Consider the following 16,630-nt stretch of genomic DNA (forward strand, 5'->3'; position numbering starts at 1 on the left):
TATTAATATTAATTCACAAGATTAATGAGTAATTTTTTATTTTTATTTAAAAAGGACTGGCCTAACTCAATTTTTTTTAGTTTCGTGATCCCCCCCCCCACACAAAACAAACCCAAAACTGTTTGCCCCCGACCCCGACCCAAACTGTTCCATTTTATTATTTGTGCGCATCATACTATAGATTTCTGCAACGCATCACACTATAGATTCCCCCCACCCCCACCTCCCACAAGGGCCTGTTGCATTTTATCTTGGATACAAGCTTTATAATTTTCTATTTAATAAAAAAACGTGTATTAATTTACAATAAATTAAACAATCAATAAGAAATAATATATGTATTATAATATCTACACAACTAAATCCTACATAATCAATACATGCATAACTAATACCTACATAACCAATATCTGCATAACTAATACCTCCATAACTCTAACTGGTAACCAAAGTCCCCTTAATGATTAAAAGAATTGACTTTAATATTACGTGTAAAAAAACAGGAAAATTTCATTAGGAGTATTATATTTAGCATCCGTTTTTGTGAAGAATAGCGAGTTCTTTTTAAAACGAAAGTGGCAGCATTTTCCTTTTGAAATATAGTAAAATATATTTTATTCACATGTATTATATACAAAAAACTCAATTCTAATTGAAATAGCGCTGATACATTATATGTGTTTGTAATTCAACTAATATTTAATTTAAAAATATCTTGGTCGAGAGTGCTGCGAGTAGTGTATAACAAATGGAAAATTTAGAAGAAAAAATTAATCATGATTTTCATACAAAGTCAAATACAAAGGTCAACTATTTTATAGCATATAATCTGCAATTGTCAATTCGATGAAAAAAAATATTAGTACCTCTCCTGTTTCTTAATTCGTTTTAAAAAAATATATTTTTTGATAATATTTTAATTTTAATTTTCGACGTGATTCGTTTAAAATAACAAATTAATAAACATTTTCACTTTTACAAATTCATGATTGAAAAAACTTTTTTATTTTTTTAAATTTCATATCAAGTTAAAATCAGACAAACAAATGAAAGTAGAAAATTATTTCAATTTTATGAAATTTGAGTTTCTCGATAAATCAGAAATTACGGGAAGTTTGACTTGAAACACAATTAAACATTGATATAATGTGATGATGATGACTAATTTAACACCAAATGAAGACATGAGTGACCACTAAATCAATCAGAAAAAGGAAAGTATTAGAAAAAAAGAAAGAGTGCAAAATTCAAAAATAATAATTTAAAAAGGAAGTCAGTCAAACAAAGATTGATCTGACATCACTATTGATAGAAAGAAAAAGAAGGCAAATTTCAAAACTGAGCATAGGCAGTGAGTAGTGGCATTTCTTAGCTAAATAAATATCCACTTGATAGAAACCCTACATCAGACCCTTTGCTAATTCACTATTAATAAACAACATTCGAATCAGCTTGCGTATATCTATCTCAATTATTTAACATAATATCCAGAGTTATGTAGAACAACATATCTACATTTTTACGGGTGGAGTCTAGAGAGGATAGTGTTTACGCAGACTTTACCTCTACAAGATAGAAAGACTATTATCAATAGACCCTTGACTAAAGTAAGAGAAATTTGATAGAAAAAACATGTAGTTATCTCTGTGTGAGCTACAAAACTCCTAGAGTAATAGTTCGACTACTAAGCAAGACACCGAGACTTAGGTAGACAAGAAAAAAAAAAGACCGAATGCTATACTTGAACAATGTTCTCCTATAATTTACAAAAAAGAGTCTTATAACACATATAGTTATCTCTGTGTGAGCTACAAAACACGAGTAGCTAACGACTACATCTCATCTTCATGGGCTGAAACCCTTCCTCAAACTATACGTAAACGCATAATATTTTGTGATTTATTGGAGTTACTAAATTCAACTGACGGCAAGTTGACAATGTATTCTTTTGTCATAGCCTCTATTATACTACTTAGTCACTATTCATATACTGTTTGGCCGACCTACCTACATTCCCTTCCCCATTAACATGTTGCATAGGCCCTTTGCCACCCAGAAATAATGCAGCAAACGTCTGTCTCATCACTGCAAATCAAAATATTGTTGGATTTTTCTAACAACAGATTTCGAATATTTTATGCACTTATTTTCTAACCTAACATAATCACATTCTAGACAAAGTTATGTAGAGAAACTGAATACAGCATCTTCTACTACTCATACATATGTGCAGACATCATATAGCAATGAGCATTCTTGGTTAAAACATGACTTCACAAGCATTGGGCACTTTCAGAACTTAGTTACCTATATAAACTCACAAATTCATCTCATGCTATCTAGTGACGGAGTATATACGAGAATTTTTAAGCTACTTGCACAGTATAATTTTATAGGCGACTCATCAGAGTTCAAGGGCATTAAGAAGCAGCATCAGCAATATGCTTTCAAGAATGAAACATTGATAAGTATATGCCACCATTTTCATGCACCAATTTAATCTGATTTCTCAAAAGTATTTGGGATGTATGGCCAAACACTAAGTAACCTGTAGTATAGTGAGGAATGGATGGAAACTGTATTTTCTTCCACTGTTACTCAGACAAACGAACTACATTGATCTACTTATAATGAGAAATAACATGTACAAACTGGAAAATTTCCGTTAGAATTTAATCAACAATACCACGTCACGTGCACTGCTACCACACAATCACCATCTTCTTACCAATGATGTCAGCAACTGCAACAAAAGGATATTTTTCTTAATATATACAGGAACGATACACGGCCATGTTTTACACGGTTACTGCATACATTCATGTTACTGGGCAAAATAGCCGAAGATGGCTGAAAAATTGACTCGGTATATATTCATGTGCAAAATAAGCATAGAAAGAAAACGCATGTCTACACCCACTCCTTTTGTTCCCCCTCTTAGGTGAACATGAAGAATTTGAATAATTTCTAGTAGGTTAAGAAAACACCGAGTTTGTCCAAGAACAACCAAAAAGTGAGCAACTAAATGATACTATCAACTTTGCCTGAGCTCTTACACAAAAATGATCAATCGTTAACCAATTGTTGTCACAAGAAAATTAATCAAACTTCTTATTCCACCAGCTTTACAGTTTATTTCATCTTAGGGTTTAGTTCATGGGAAAATATAAGGCATAACAATCAAGATGCAAATAAAGTTCCATGACTTAAGTCAGGGGCGGAGGTAGGCTTTATCATATCAGTTCGGCAAAACCAATGGCTTTTGCCCAAACATGAACAAAAAAATAAATTCAGAACTCAGTTATTAACCCTTAAGATCATTGTCCTAGAATCCAAAATCCATACAGGTTAAATCTTGGATCCTATCTGCCTTTAGTTCAGAGGGAATTAATTTGGTAGTTCAAACAGGCTAACCATGTTAGGAAAGGAAGAAACACTTCATACAAACAGCTATCACACCGTTAATATCCCCATGTTACTGATTAGACAAGAGAACTTTACCTCAAGAAATTCAAAAGGGTTTCCACTCTTATACACATCATTCTTCTTCGGCTTGTCTGTTGGTAAAATGCTGAACAAGAGTGTCCTCCATCCAATGAGTAATACAGCAGTACTCCCCATGGTAACTATTACGAAGTTGACTGGTGGTATATGACCCACAGAGGCAGCCCTTAGAGCTATACCCACCTGCAAAATAAGAGAAGCAGAGAGTAAATAAGAGTCAGCTCACAATCAAGAATCCTTGACGCCCAAGAAACGGAAGAAAAATGATAGGCTGATAGGAGTATTTTTAGACAAAATCCATGATCAAAGTCATGCTCCACACAAGTGGAAGGGACTGAGACTAATCTATACACTTATGTTTGCAGTGAACAGTTTTTCATGCTACAATCATACAAGTACAACATTATACCATGTTCAAGTTTAAACATACAAATAGTTCCCCCAAGACAAAGAGTAGCACGCATGATAGGTAAGACATGGAAAATGTCAAACAAATTACTTAATTGACAGAACTACTTCATCATTCCATGACTATAATGGAATTAGTGCCCACCGAATCAAGATTCGAGGAAAGCTTGAGACTAGAATGTGGTAGTCATCTATCAAACTCTAATTGAAGGCCAAAGGTTGCCTAGTAAGGTGACAATAACTTACCCACCAGCATCCATGGAAATGTCAAAGCAAGCATTGCATACCAAATATCAAGAAAAATACTAAGAAATATAACCCTATAATTTTACCAAAGACAGTAGAGAGTGAGTGTAACAGTGGCAAGATCCCCTCATGACCGATTTGTTACTTCTTACTACTCAAATCAAGACTTTTCCATTGCCATTTACTTGACGCAAGACAGCATCTTCCCAGCCAACACCACTGAATAAAATAATATTCTTTCTTACTGTCGCCACTGCTATTATTACATGGACTTGTGATGAAACTTAGGCAGAATTTCACTAACCATATAAATTTCTTCCAATCGGAGAAGTTGCAATATATCATATATGAACACCTAATTGTAAACATTGAACTAAAACAACAATTTTCACAAAATCATTCAACACTTCAAGCACCAAGCTGTAAAAAAAAAAGGACTTGTGGATGAGAACTAGGGGTTTTATTTCTTACAAGAGTTTGTCCAATGAATCATAAGCAGAATGACTTAACCATATATCTTTGCCTCTCAAAAAAGTTTCAATATATAAACACCAACTTGCAAAAATTGAACTAGACTGCCAGATTTTACAAAATCATTTAACACTTCAAACACCAAGCTATAACAAAAGGAGAGAACTGTTTGAGGAGAACTAGAGGTTCAATTCACAAATGGTTTCAAAGACAACTAAATTACACTGAAATATTCCAACTGTCCCATATGCTGGACACACATTATAAGTGTGTCATTAGCATAATTTATGAGTGTTGAGACACCACTTTAGTTATTTTCCCTTCCTGCCCACCTAACAACCCCTAATCCCAACTCAATTGTACAGCTTTTTTCAGCATTTTGTTTTGATCCTCCATTCACCATTAAAAAAAACAACAAAAAAAACAAAAACAATGGGTCTCTTTGCCTTATCCTCTATGAGGGGAGAAAAACCCTCAGCTGAAATAAACTACAACTAATAGTTTGATAGCATAGATACACCATTCTGTTCCAACTTACTCACTTTTGTCTGAATCCCATAAGCTTCAATATCCTTAAAGAAACTCCAATTCACACGATTATATTATTTTAATATTTTTTATGACTAATTTTAAGATAACTCCACCTTTTTTAAGATTGTGGTGTCAAAACCAGCTTGCGAGCACCTCAACTATTTTCCCGAGTACATGTTACCTCCATCACTGCAAGTATCGGGTAACATTGTCCACCAAGGCACCTAGTGTTATTTGCCCCTGCTAGAATTTTAAATTGAGGCCTCATCATGGTTCTCCTCCCACTTCATTGATCATTATGTCACACCCTTGGTGTTCTATTCCTCTCTATTCTTCTTAAAGTGTCTGAGCACAAATAAACTATTAGAGGATCGCATCTATAATCTATATTTATTTACAAATCCATTTGTATATGTCTAATAAAACTTCCATAACATCTTCAATCTTTTCATAAACAACTTTGTTATTTTTATTTTTTTTATGATAAGGGAAACCCGCAGCTGCTACCCTTTGGGTGCGCACAGGGTAATCCTATGCAATAGCTCGCAAACCACATAAGAGAGGTAACCCGCACAAGGCAAGCCCGGTGCGACGAGCTCAACCCAGAAGGCAAACCCATTGCTTTCGCTGGCAAGGGGTTTCGAACTTGAGACCTCCAACATGGAAGTCCCAAGCCCAAACCATTGGACCACCCCGAAGGGTCATTAACAACTTTGTTATGATCTTGTTAGGCTTGAAATATTTAGGCTCTTAAGCTCCGATTTTCTTTAGTATCAAAGATACATATGAGCCATCAGTATTTTTCATAAAACCTTCGAATTGGTTAAAAAAAAATTAAACATCAATCAATGCCTTAATAAAGTACCAACATTAGTGATGAAAAGCCAAGATTCTCGAAGCACATTCTGATTGAAAGAAAGTTTTTAACCTCCCTCCCTCCCCCCCTCTCTCTATACAACTTTGATATATGTAGTCTTTCTTGTTCTATGATGTCTTGATCTTCAATAACCTCTCCATTACTCACCAACTTATCTATTTGATTAACTCTTGTGGATATTTGGCATCTTATGAAGAAATAATTATCTTGTCATCACGTTTCAACCATAGACACCTACAATTTTGCCTCCATGTGATTTCTTCCAATCTAGTAATCTCTCACAAGTCCATCAGATTTCTAGCTTTTGGAGATTCCCTTCCTCAATCAACTACCTCATAACCAGCAATTTGTCAAGAGCCATAAATCTGTTCAGTAAAGTAACAAATTGCATAGCTATGCCACCGTGTCACAACTCTTTCCAAAAAATCCTTCGGTTTCATCCATCTGAAATATTGTCCCATTGATCACAGCTAAAAATTCTAAGATGATGATCCGAGAACTTTTGGCAAGATATTTAGTGTGATGTGTTTGAAATAATTATCCCATTCTAAAGATATCTATTCAGGACACTAATGATGTTCTGCACTTTCCCACCTCTATAATTAACTACCACATGACGAGGGATTCACCACTCCACCCCCTTTATGAAATCAGAGTCTCGACCATAAATCTTGTGTATCTATAATTTCACTATCTTTTAGAAGAGAATCTAGTGACTATTAAATCACCTACTAGATAGTGGAAATTTTCACCCATAGATTTCTCATTGTTATTTTGTTATTATGTCCACAAACATCAAGTCTATCGGAACAACCTCTCTACCTCTAAGGTAGGGGTAAGGCCTGTGTACAGTGTACACTCTACCCTCCCCAAACCGCACTTTGCGGGACTACACTGGGCATGTTGTTGTTGTCCATAAACATCTAAAATTGGTCAGTGTATTACTGAATAAAATTAAGATTAAGTACATGTCACAAATTCTTTCTTTTGCAACCAAGTGTTTCTTTCTTTCTGAAATGATAGTAAAGCCTATGTTCTATAAATTCGAATCCACTCAAGCAAGTTCCAAGCTTTAATATAATATCTAGCTCTGTTGTAGTTAACTAACAACCACAAGTGTTTCTTTCTTTCTGAAAAGATAGTAAAGCCAATGTTCTATAAATTCTACTCCACCCAAGCAAGTTCCAAGTTTTAATATCTAGCTCTGTGGTAGTTAAATAACAACCAGAGCTTACAACTACTCCTAGTTAAATTGGTGAAATAGAAGCATTCAACCGAGTTTTTAAATTTCCGTGTTAAACAAGTTGATTATCTAGACTTGTAAATAGGAAGCCCGGATAGTCAAAAGTTCAGTCACTCCTATGATGGATTTCTTTGGTATCCACCAGATAATTAAACTAGTCCACCAGAACATCCACAAATTACAGTATCCAATCAACTAGAATGTAAAGAGGACTTACCGGAATGCCTAATGACCATGATTTAGTAGCAGCAATGAAAGCCTTAAACAGACCATTCTTTCCTTTACCATCCTCCCCAAATCCTCCAAGGAAATACGCACTCAAAAACCAACCTAAAGAACCCACAACCATCATCAAAAATTCGAACTTTATGATCAAAATTAGGGATAAGGCACAAGTACCCCTAGACTATGACCGAAATCTCATAGACACACCTTTAACTAAACTAAGGTTGTATTACCCCTGAACTCATTTTTTGGTAATTTTGTACATCCTTTGACTTACGTGGCACACCCCGTGACTCCACTTAGTAGAGGCACATAGGAGATGTTTGGATGCCACATAGGCCAAAAAGGTGTACAAAATTACAAAAAAATGGGTTCGGGGTAATAGGACCTTAGTTTCGTTAAGGTTTGTCTACATGATTTCGATCATAGTCTAGGGGTACTTGTGCCTTATCCCTTCAAAATTACATAAAAACTTCAAAACAGAAGAATAACATCACAATTCCCTTACCAGCAATGAAAGGGTCAGCAGTTCGCAGTGTTTCGGGGTCAAAAACAGTGAACCCATGACTGAACCTTCCAATCGCAGAGAACAACAACAAAACCGCAACATCTCCACCAGCTAACAACGCCACCCAACTGAAAATAAAAACCCAATTCAACAACACAATCACATAAACAAACTAATCCAAAGCAACCCAATCAGATAAAAAACGCACAAAAACAACTTACCCCCATTTATTGATTTTATCACTAATCGAATTAGAATCGGGTTTCTCAAACTGAATAACACCTTCCAGAGGAACACTATTTTGACCCACGAAGGAAATCGAATCCTCTGGGCTAAAAGAAGCTGACCCATTACTGGAATTAGACGATCCAGCAGTACTAGTAGTAGCAGTTGAAGCTTCACGAGGTGCACCGGCGCCGGAAGAAGAAGACTCTGCATTAGCTAGAGTGATGGGTTTTGGTCCATTTTTTGAGCCGTGAATTTGGTTTTTAGTGGAAATTTGAGTGGGCCGACGATGGGAGAAAAGGGGAGGAACTGGATGGGTAAATGTGAGGGAACAACGATGAGTCGCCGATAAAGCTCCGGCGGGAGCTTGGGCTAGAAGGCTCATTGTTCCCACAACTTCCATTTCGTGGCTATTGTTTGATAAGAAGATTCCCGTTTTGGGAGTTTTGGTTTAAAATATAAAAAAAAAATTGGGACATTGTCAGCCTTGGAAAGGGCAAGGCTGTATTTGCCAGAAAAAATTAAGTGGTTGGAGAGAAAATCTAAGAAAATAATTAATTTTAGAAAAAACCCAACCAAAAGATTTGGAAAAAAAATAAAATATGTTGACAAGTCATAATTCTTGTCTGTTTTTAAATTTTGTAAAATGATTTGAATTTATCTTTCAATAATTGAGGTTAAATATACTTACGGCTTAGAAATTGTATATGGTCAGTGTCTCAGTGATGTAGTGTGATGATTTTGAACTTACATTATGATAGTTGAGACTATTAGTAATCCTGATCCATAAAAACTTTTGTAAAGATAATTTATACCGTGAGATATTTATGCATAGTTTAAAAAATTTAAATATATTGTTACTCTCCGAATTACTGTCGGTTCTCATTATAGTGAAATTCATGTCGATGTGTGATGATACCGCTATAACAGAAAGATGCTCATCATAGCAGTCTCAACCAAGTCAAGAACCGCTACAAAGTTTAAATAACAATGTGAGACTCTTTCCCTAAATTTTATATGAAATATATATATAAAAAAATAAATCTTGTATATCAATTTCTTACTTTTCTCGTTAACAAAATACATAGTTTGACAAGAACTTAAGAAGTCGTTTTCTTTCTTCTTTATTTTCGTTTCGTTAAGAGCCACACATCTACCTATGTTTACCATCGGTGTTGTCATTTGCTCGGTAACGAATTAATCAATTATTATAATTTCTTTTTTTTTAGGACTATTTTGTGTAGCTTCCTTGAAATAGAGAAGGAAAAGAAAAAAAAAATGCCAATTGATTGGAATTTTAATAATTGACAAGTGGAACCAAAAGAAATATTTTTTAGGACAATCTTTGTTTACCAACCACACAATGTCTAACCAAATTCAATTCTCTCTCGATACGTTCCTCAAAATTAAACCTTTATAAGTTATTTTTGTGTTTTAAGCAAGGATTTATTTAGGAGGGACGAGGGTATTCACCCCACTCCCTCGATAAATGTTTACATTGTATATATGATTTTTTAGTGTGTATTTATAGAAAGAGATTTTGAATTCTCTAGACACAAAATTAGACGTTAACTCAGTGGTTTAAGGGTTTAAAATTCATGTTTAGATTCCAACTTCAAAATCTAGACACTATTTTTATTTTTCAGACCCCTTAATGAAGTACGGCTATTTACTTATTACTTTACAAACCACAGCTAAAAACTCATAGCAGGCCTGAAAAATGGTCGGCCTACGTAATGTTTACGAAAGTTTAGGCCCAGCAGAAGAAACAGAAAACGTTAGATAAGGCCCATCAAGTTCATATCCTCATGGGCTCAACTTGCGTGTTTAGATTAGTTGGGCCGTTTCATGGTCCAATGTTGTTGTCAAATATAAACATTCTAAAATGGGAAACTTATAGAGATCTCAATAATTTAGGAACTAATTACTTAGTACACGCTAGTTTATAATATTATGAATCTTACAAGATTTTGATAAGTCCAGATATATGTAGCTCTGGCTATATGGGGTCAAAATTATGTGTAACTTATTCTAGATACACTATATCCAAGTGGATTCGCATGTATATGAGATACATAACAAATCTCACTCGCTTCCCTCCCGCCTTGCTCATCCCTCTCCTGTTTATCTGGGTCTATCTCGTTTGTCTCTCTCCCTATTTTAGTGTATATAGTAGCAAAAATATATGTGCTTAGGTGTATTTTCTCAACATATGATAGGAAACTGTTAATTAGTGATAAAATATATAGGCAAAATTAATATATAGATGTATGTCTAATAAGGTAGCTTTCCCATCCAAATAAAGCCCACTTGAAAGAGAAAAACAAAGTCCACAATTGTAGCCAAGTTACCAATCAAAATTGAACTTATTCCAACAATTGATATATATATATATATATTCTTTCATATTCTCATTTTGAAACACGAATCAGATTCATAAGGAACAAAAATTGCAAGAAGTGGTATCACTTGCATTACAAGTAAAAGATGATTGTCTTCAACAAATATTTTGGTACAAACATGATGACTATTGACTAGCGAATAACAAAGATTGATCGAACCAATCTGGACTGTGTTGGGATGGTCGAAATCTCTTCATCCTTAATTAAACGTCTTGTATTTAAGTCTTATGAATGAAATAAATTTTGTTGGGACCGTCATACGCAGAAATGAGTCTTACAATGCGTAAATTCAAATTTAAATCAATCTCTAATATGAATTCCGAATACGATATAATCAAATTAATTAATTAAAAGTAGTAGGGTGGGCAAGATTGGATCATGGAGGAAGGAAGAGAAAAATTGTCGCAGATGAGACTCAATCCCAAGATATTGTCACATGACAGGGTCTTAAGTCAGTGATTATTATAAACAAAAAAAAAACATAGAATTAGGAATTAGTTTCAATATTAATATACATATCATATAGTTTAATATGTTACATATATATTATAATAAATCCTTTAGGCTCTAATAGCGTGCGAATATTCGATAATTGCGTCCGAATTATTATTTCGTGCTCATGGATGTATGAACACGAGAATCCAAATTATTTAATTAATTAATCGATATCTCTTTCCATTATTTTAATTCATTTGCATGTGACTTGTGCTTTGAATAACTCATGTTTGTTGGGCTCATGGCTAAGATTACCATAAAATTAATGTATTTTTTTAAACTAAAATAACTTTTAAACAATCCAAAATGACTCCTTTTTTTCCCCTTAAAAATCTCAACTTGGAAATTTGAAAATGTATACTCTAAAAGCTCTAAATTGAGAAAAAAATATATATCTGAAAACAGAAAAGAACAAAAAGATGGGGAATCGTGACTCCAATGTGAGTCATAATTTGGGTATAGATTTTGAAAAAGGAAAGTTACATATACACAACTTATATGTAACTATATATATATTCGAAGTGTATAAATAATATATACTTCGATCATATTGATAAACTAAATAACAAAAGGTTCATTTTTAAACTCGATAGTACTCTTTTGTATATATCGCTATCTCACGCGGCTCTAGTTTTATTTAATTAGATCTATTGCTAGAAATGTCTATCTCAACAATCTTAATTTAATTTATATAGGGGATACCATAGGGAGAAGCATCTATAAATGTGACATGATTTATGAAATACTATATTCCCTCAAAATATTTGTCGTAATTCTAAAAAATATTGTCCCAAATTATTTATTATACAATTTTAAGATAAAATTTATTACTTTTCTTAGTTTATTCTTTATAATTATTTTTGAAGATTACAAACACATCAATATAACATTTTTTTAATAAAAAGAGATGATATATTAAGATGTAAATAAAGATAAAAAATTCTTTAAAAAAAAGATGACAAATAATTTGAAACGAAGCCAATGATATTTAGAAAGTAAGCATAAAAGCCTTTTATGGGGTAACCCAATCTCACTTGCATGGCCAAACTTTGTCATCTTTAGGATACCAAACCTAAGTTATTAATTTATAAAATAAAATAAAAATAAGGTATCTTTCTCTTGACCAAAACCAAAACCTTGGCAATTGTTAATTAATTTCATTTTTTTTTGGGGGTAACATGCAAATATAATATTGATCTTGGGCCGTGGGCTTTTTACAATGCAAAGGAATTGTTTGTTGGGGAGATTGTTGGTATCATGAGTGCTACAAATTCCAAGTAATTATTTAATTAAATTAAAGTAAAAGATTGGAAAGTTTAACTAACTCATCTCTAATAAAATTAGTGTTATTGGAACTCGTTCCCAAAAAAAAAAAAAGATTTATCCTCTGGGTTTTATTTAATCCAGGTTTATCTTGGAATAATCGCCTGTCTACGTTGCTCTCACGTGCCATGTGGCAACACACGTCAATAAGTATTTATTTTTTGAGTTTTCTATTCGATGCCAGTATCCATATTAGAGTCCTATCGTTTGAATTTGTGTCTTATGAAATGTTTCAACAAGATTCTTTTTTCATTTTCTACATTCGAACATACAACTTGATTAAAGATGGAGAAATTTATTTATCTATCTCAACACCGCTCTTACTGGTGATTTTCTTATTGTATGTTCATTGGTGTTGAGAATATAATTAACTAATAAAAGTGTAATCTGTCTAAGAACTTAAATTTTTAGATGAGATAGTAACAACGTTCAACTAGTGGCGTAGCCACCCTTATGTTAGGGTGTCCAACTGAACATCCTTCGTCGAAATATTGTACCGTATATACAAGTAAAATGATAAACAAAGTGGCTAAATAACACATTTTGGACACCCTTGACACAACAATATGATGTAGCCTAGTGGTTTCAAGCGCCTTGAAAGAGTAAAGACACACGAACTTAAAGTGTTTGTGTGTTTGAATCTCACTAGTAGCATTTTTTTTTCACTTTTTAAGAAGAGCAAGTTCACTTTAGCACTTGGATACCCTTCGTGAAATTTTCAGCTCTGTTACTGCATTCAACATGGTATTCAGATCAGGCAAAGGTCCAAATACTCACCATCATTTATATCAAAAATAATTTTTCACTTGTTTGAGAAAAAAAAAGAATCAAACCTGCACGTAAGAGGACGTATTGAGAATATAATCAAATAATAAAAATATGTTCTTTCTAATAACTTAAGTTTTTAGATGAAATAATCACACACTTTAATTAGGAAATAAAGCTAGAATATTAGGGATAAAAGAGTAAATGTTTAAACAAATAAAAAAAATGATTATAAGTTGAAAAATCAGAAGTTGATAATTTTATTTTACTACTACTAGACTTTTAAATTTTAATGTAGTTTCTAATGAATAATAATCCAATAATGGCGAATATGCATGCAAGAAGGAAATTTGAATTTGATGAAAAAAAAATCATAAATTGGAAGTGAGGAATGGTTTTTAATTCATAAATACTTAACTCTAAATTAGGTATAGGATACAAATTAATGTGAATATTATAATATCTGAAAGTACTCGTCCAAAACGATTTAGATTGCCTAGTTTGGTGTCATGAATTGGTGGAGTCTGCCTGGACCACCAATTTTTTCAATGAAAATTTTAAATAGTCACTACATAAATTTAGGTTTTGGGTTTGAGTATCCTTAAATATAGAGTCGTTAGAAAGCTTTTTATTTTTTAATGTTTTTAACACGAATCTGAATTTATTCAACTTTAATACATATATCAAACATCAAATATAAATTCAAACATATAATTAGTTTCAATTCCATGTGTTTATATATACTCACTCTTCCTAATTACTTGTCCACTTTTGAATTGACACACCGATTAAGAAAAAACAATAATTGACATGGAAAAAAAATTTGGCCAAAATTTTATTTTATCTATGTTATTTTGCCTTTTAAAACATTTTCCCCTTTTAATTTTAATACCTTTTAACTAAAAAATGGAAAAAGATTAGTTTATTTTAAAACAAAAAAATATTATAGTTTTTAAAATTTTCTGGCCAAATTCTGGACATTTTGCACTTCCCTAATTGACATGGTAAGTTACCATTTTACCCCTATTAATTATGAAGTGGTGAATTAAAAACTTAAAATTTTCGAGAAGTTCTACCTTTTACAAAGTAATTAATTGAGGGCATAATGAATAATAATAAAAATTATTCTTTCTTGATTTATCAAAATAAATAACTAATTAGGAATAACTAAAAAAGAAATATGGACAAGTAATTAATGAAAGATAAATGGAGCATATTCCAACTCCCAACTAACTACTCCTAAGAGTGTCATACAAATACCAATGAAATGTTGGAAAATGGGAAGAGTTTGCCTTTGAAAACAATGAAAGACAAAGTAGAAAACCTTGGAGATGAGGAGACCTAGGAAAACATAATACCTAAAATACACCAGGACAAAACATGGCATGTCTTCTTCCAATTTTTTTTATTTTTTTATATTTACTTTCACCGACTAATTGTTTAATAATTTTATTTTATTTTAGAAAAGAAAACTTTTTTTGACAAGACATGCCTTTGGGAGTACACACTCTTTGGACCTTGATTAACTAACTTCCTCCCTAGTACAACCCCTCGCCCTTCTCCACCACCACTACACACTCGTTCCGTTCTAAAATAAGTGTAGTTTTATTAAAAATAGATTTATCCCAAAATAAAGACAATTTAATCGAGTAATACTTTATATTTATCATTCTACTTTTAAAGCATGAAAAAAAAACTAAGATAGTATACTTATTTTGAAACGAAGAAAGTGTTTATAGTCTATATAAGTATGCAAATACATTTTGAAGTTCCCATGTTAGCTAGCAATTTCCCAGTGTAGTCATGTCTTGGAAACTACCAGTAAACTATTTTCAACTAAAAACTGAGAGGAAGAAGGATACAATCATGTCATCTTTCATATACAAGTCTTTCTTTATTTTATGTTCTCACAGGGGACCATATGATCTTTCTTAAGTCACCAAAAGACAAACATTTTTGTACCTTTAACATTTTAATCATAATTTCCCCAAAAAGATAAATAAAACAATATTCCATTCGTTCACTTTTATTTGTTAATACTGATCTTTGTATTTTTAATAGTATCAGATATTTTTTTTTAAAATGTGCATCTTAAATATCTAATGATACTAAAATCTAGTACTCCTTTTTTCATATATATGCATGTCTATCAAACATAAACATTTAGTTTTTTATGATTATAAGCTTTAAGCCTTTTAACTATGTAATTATATTTGCACAACCATACATTAACTATATTAGGGAAAAAGGACAAATATATCTTCGAACTATCGTAAATGATATGCAGATATCCTCTGTCATACTCTTGGGACATTGGTGCCCCTGTCGCCAAAAACTAGAGCATATATATACTCTTTATATTAACGGATATACACAAGTCATAATCTTATCCACCGACCCAACATTTATTAAATATCGGATCGACGGATAAGATTATGTCACGTGTCCCTATTTAGTCTTCCGTTAGAGTGAAAGGCATATATGCTCTAATTTTGGGACGATAGGGCACCTATGTCTCAAAAGTATGATGGATGATATCTGCATATCATTTACGATAGTTCGGAGTTATATTTATCCTTTTACCCATTATATTATTATAGTTAAATTAAATTTTGTAATTATTATTTTATGTAATTACGGAGTGATTATCACCTTAGCAATTCTCTTTTATTTACTATGTAGCCATTAGATTGTGCAATTACAATAAATCCCTTAACTTACGGGACGCCTTCAAAACATACCCTTATTATTTTGAACCAATTTGAATGGCTAAAAATAACTTATTAGTATTGTAAATGGGAGTAAAATATTTGCAATTGCCAGGTAAAAATCTGTTTCAATAACTACTGCTCTACAAAATATTGAAAATAATTTGATAGTCTCTCCTATACCTGTTTATAGACTTATAGTTCCAACTTCCAAAACATGTTTTTTTTAATAGTAAACCTTATTTAAAAAATGAAAATAAAATAAAACCATCAGGTAATTCATGTGATTCCCAAGTCCAATGAAATCTTGGAAAAATGGTAAAACCTAAGTAATTTGTTGTCTCGATTATTTGTGTTGCCAATTAAACTATAGACAACCCCTCACCTAGCTATACATATATTGAACCTCATCACTTGAGTCAACATGCCCAAAAAAATTACTCTACTAATTTACAGCTGTACCCTATTAATCTTAGGACAAGAATTGAAGAGGATATATAATAGCTTAGGTTATAATATTATCTAACGATTTATTTAGGGTGGTTTGGAATACGACTTAATCTGACCAAAAATAACTTTCTTTTTGTCTCAGTAAATTAATACTCTGCTTTGTATTTTTTTTATTTTTATAATAGGCGTGAAAAGAGCTAAAACAATGTCTTAGAAGAGAATTCATGGCTATACTCCAACTGTCTCCCC

General features: G+C 32.5%; 1 protein-coding gene across 1 annotated transcript; it reads right to left on the bottom strand.

The window, feature by feature from the left end:
- Positions 1-2,461: 2,461 nt before the first annotated feature.
- On the bottom strand, positions 2,462-8,804 carry LOC102581784 (uncharacterized). The gene is made up of 5 exons (XM_006356776.2): positions 8,235-8,804; positions 8,014-8,141; positions 7,498-7,610; positions 3,502-3,687; positions 2,462-2,743 (listed from the first exon to the last, which is right to left on the bottom strand). Exons 1-5 carry the CDS (start codon positions 8,639-8,641, stop codon positions 2,714-2,716), a joined length of 864 nt encoding a protein of 287 aa, XP_006356838.1. The 5' UTR covers positions 8,642-8,804; the 3' UTR covers positions 2,462-2,713.
- Between the last annotated feature and the right edge of the window lie 7,826 nt (positions 8,805-16,630).

This window comes from Solanum tuberosum, unplaced genomic scaffold, assembly GCF_000226075.1.
Source record: "Solanum tuberosum cultivar DM 1-3 516 R44 unplaced genomic scaffold, SolTub_3.0 scf00226, whole genome shotgun sequence".
NCBI lineage: Eukaryota > Viridiplantae > Streptophyta > Magnoliopsida > Solanales > Solanaceae > Solanum > Solanum tuberosum.

Excerpts from the sequence above, each read along its gene's own strand:
- LOC102581784 (XM_006356776.2), bottom strand. The coding sequence starts at position 8,641 with ATGGAAGTTGTGGGAACAATGAGCCTTCTAGCCCAAGCTCCCGCCGGA. Across the intron at positions 3,688-7,497 it reads CATGGTCATTAGGCATTCCG|GTGGGTATAGCTCTAAGGGC; the intron begins GTAAGTCCTCTT and ends CTTATTTTGCAG. Across the intron at positions 2,744-3,501 it reads ACCCTTTTGAATTTCTTGAG|TTGCTGACATCATTGGTAAG; the intron begins GTAAAGTTCTCT and ends CTTTTGTTGCAG.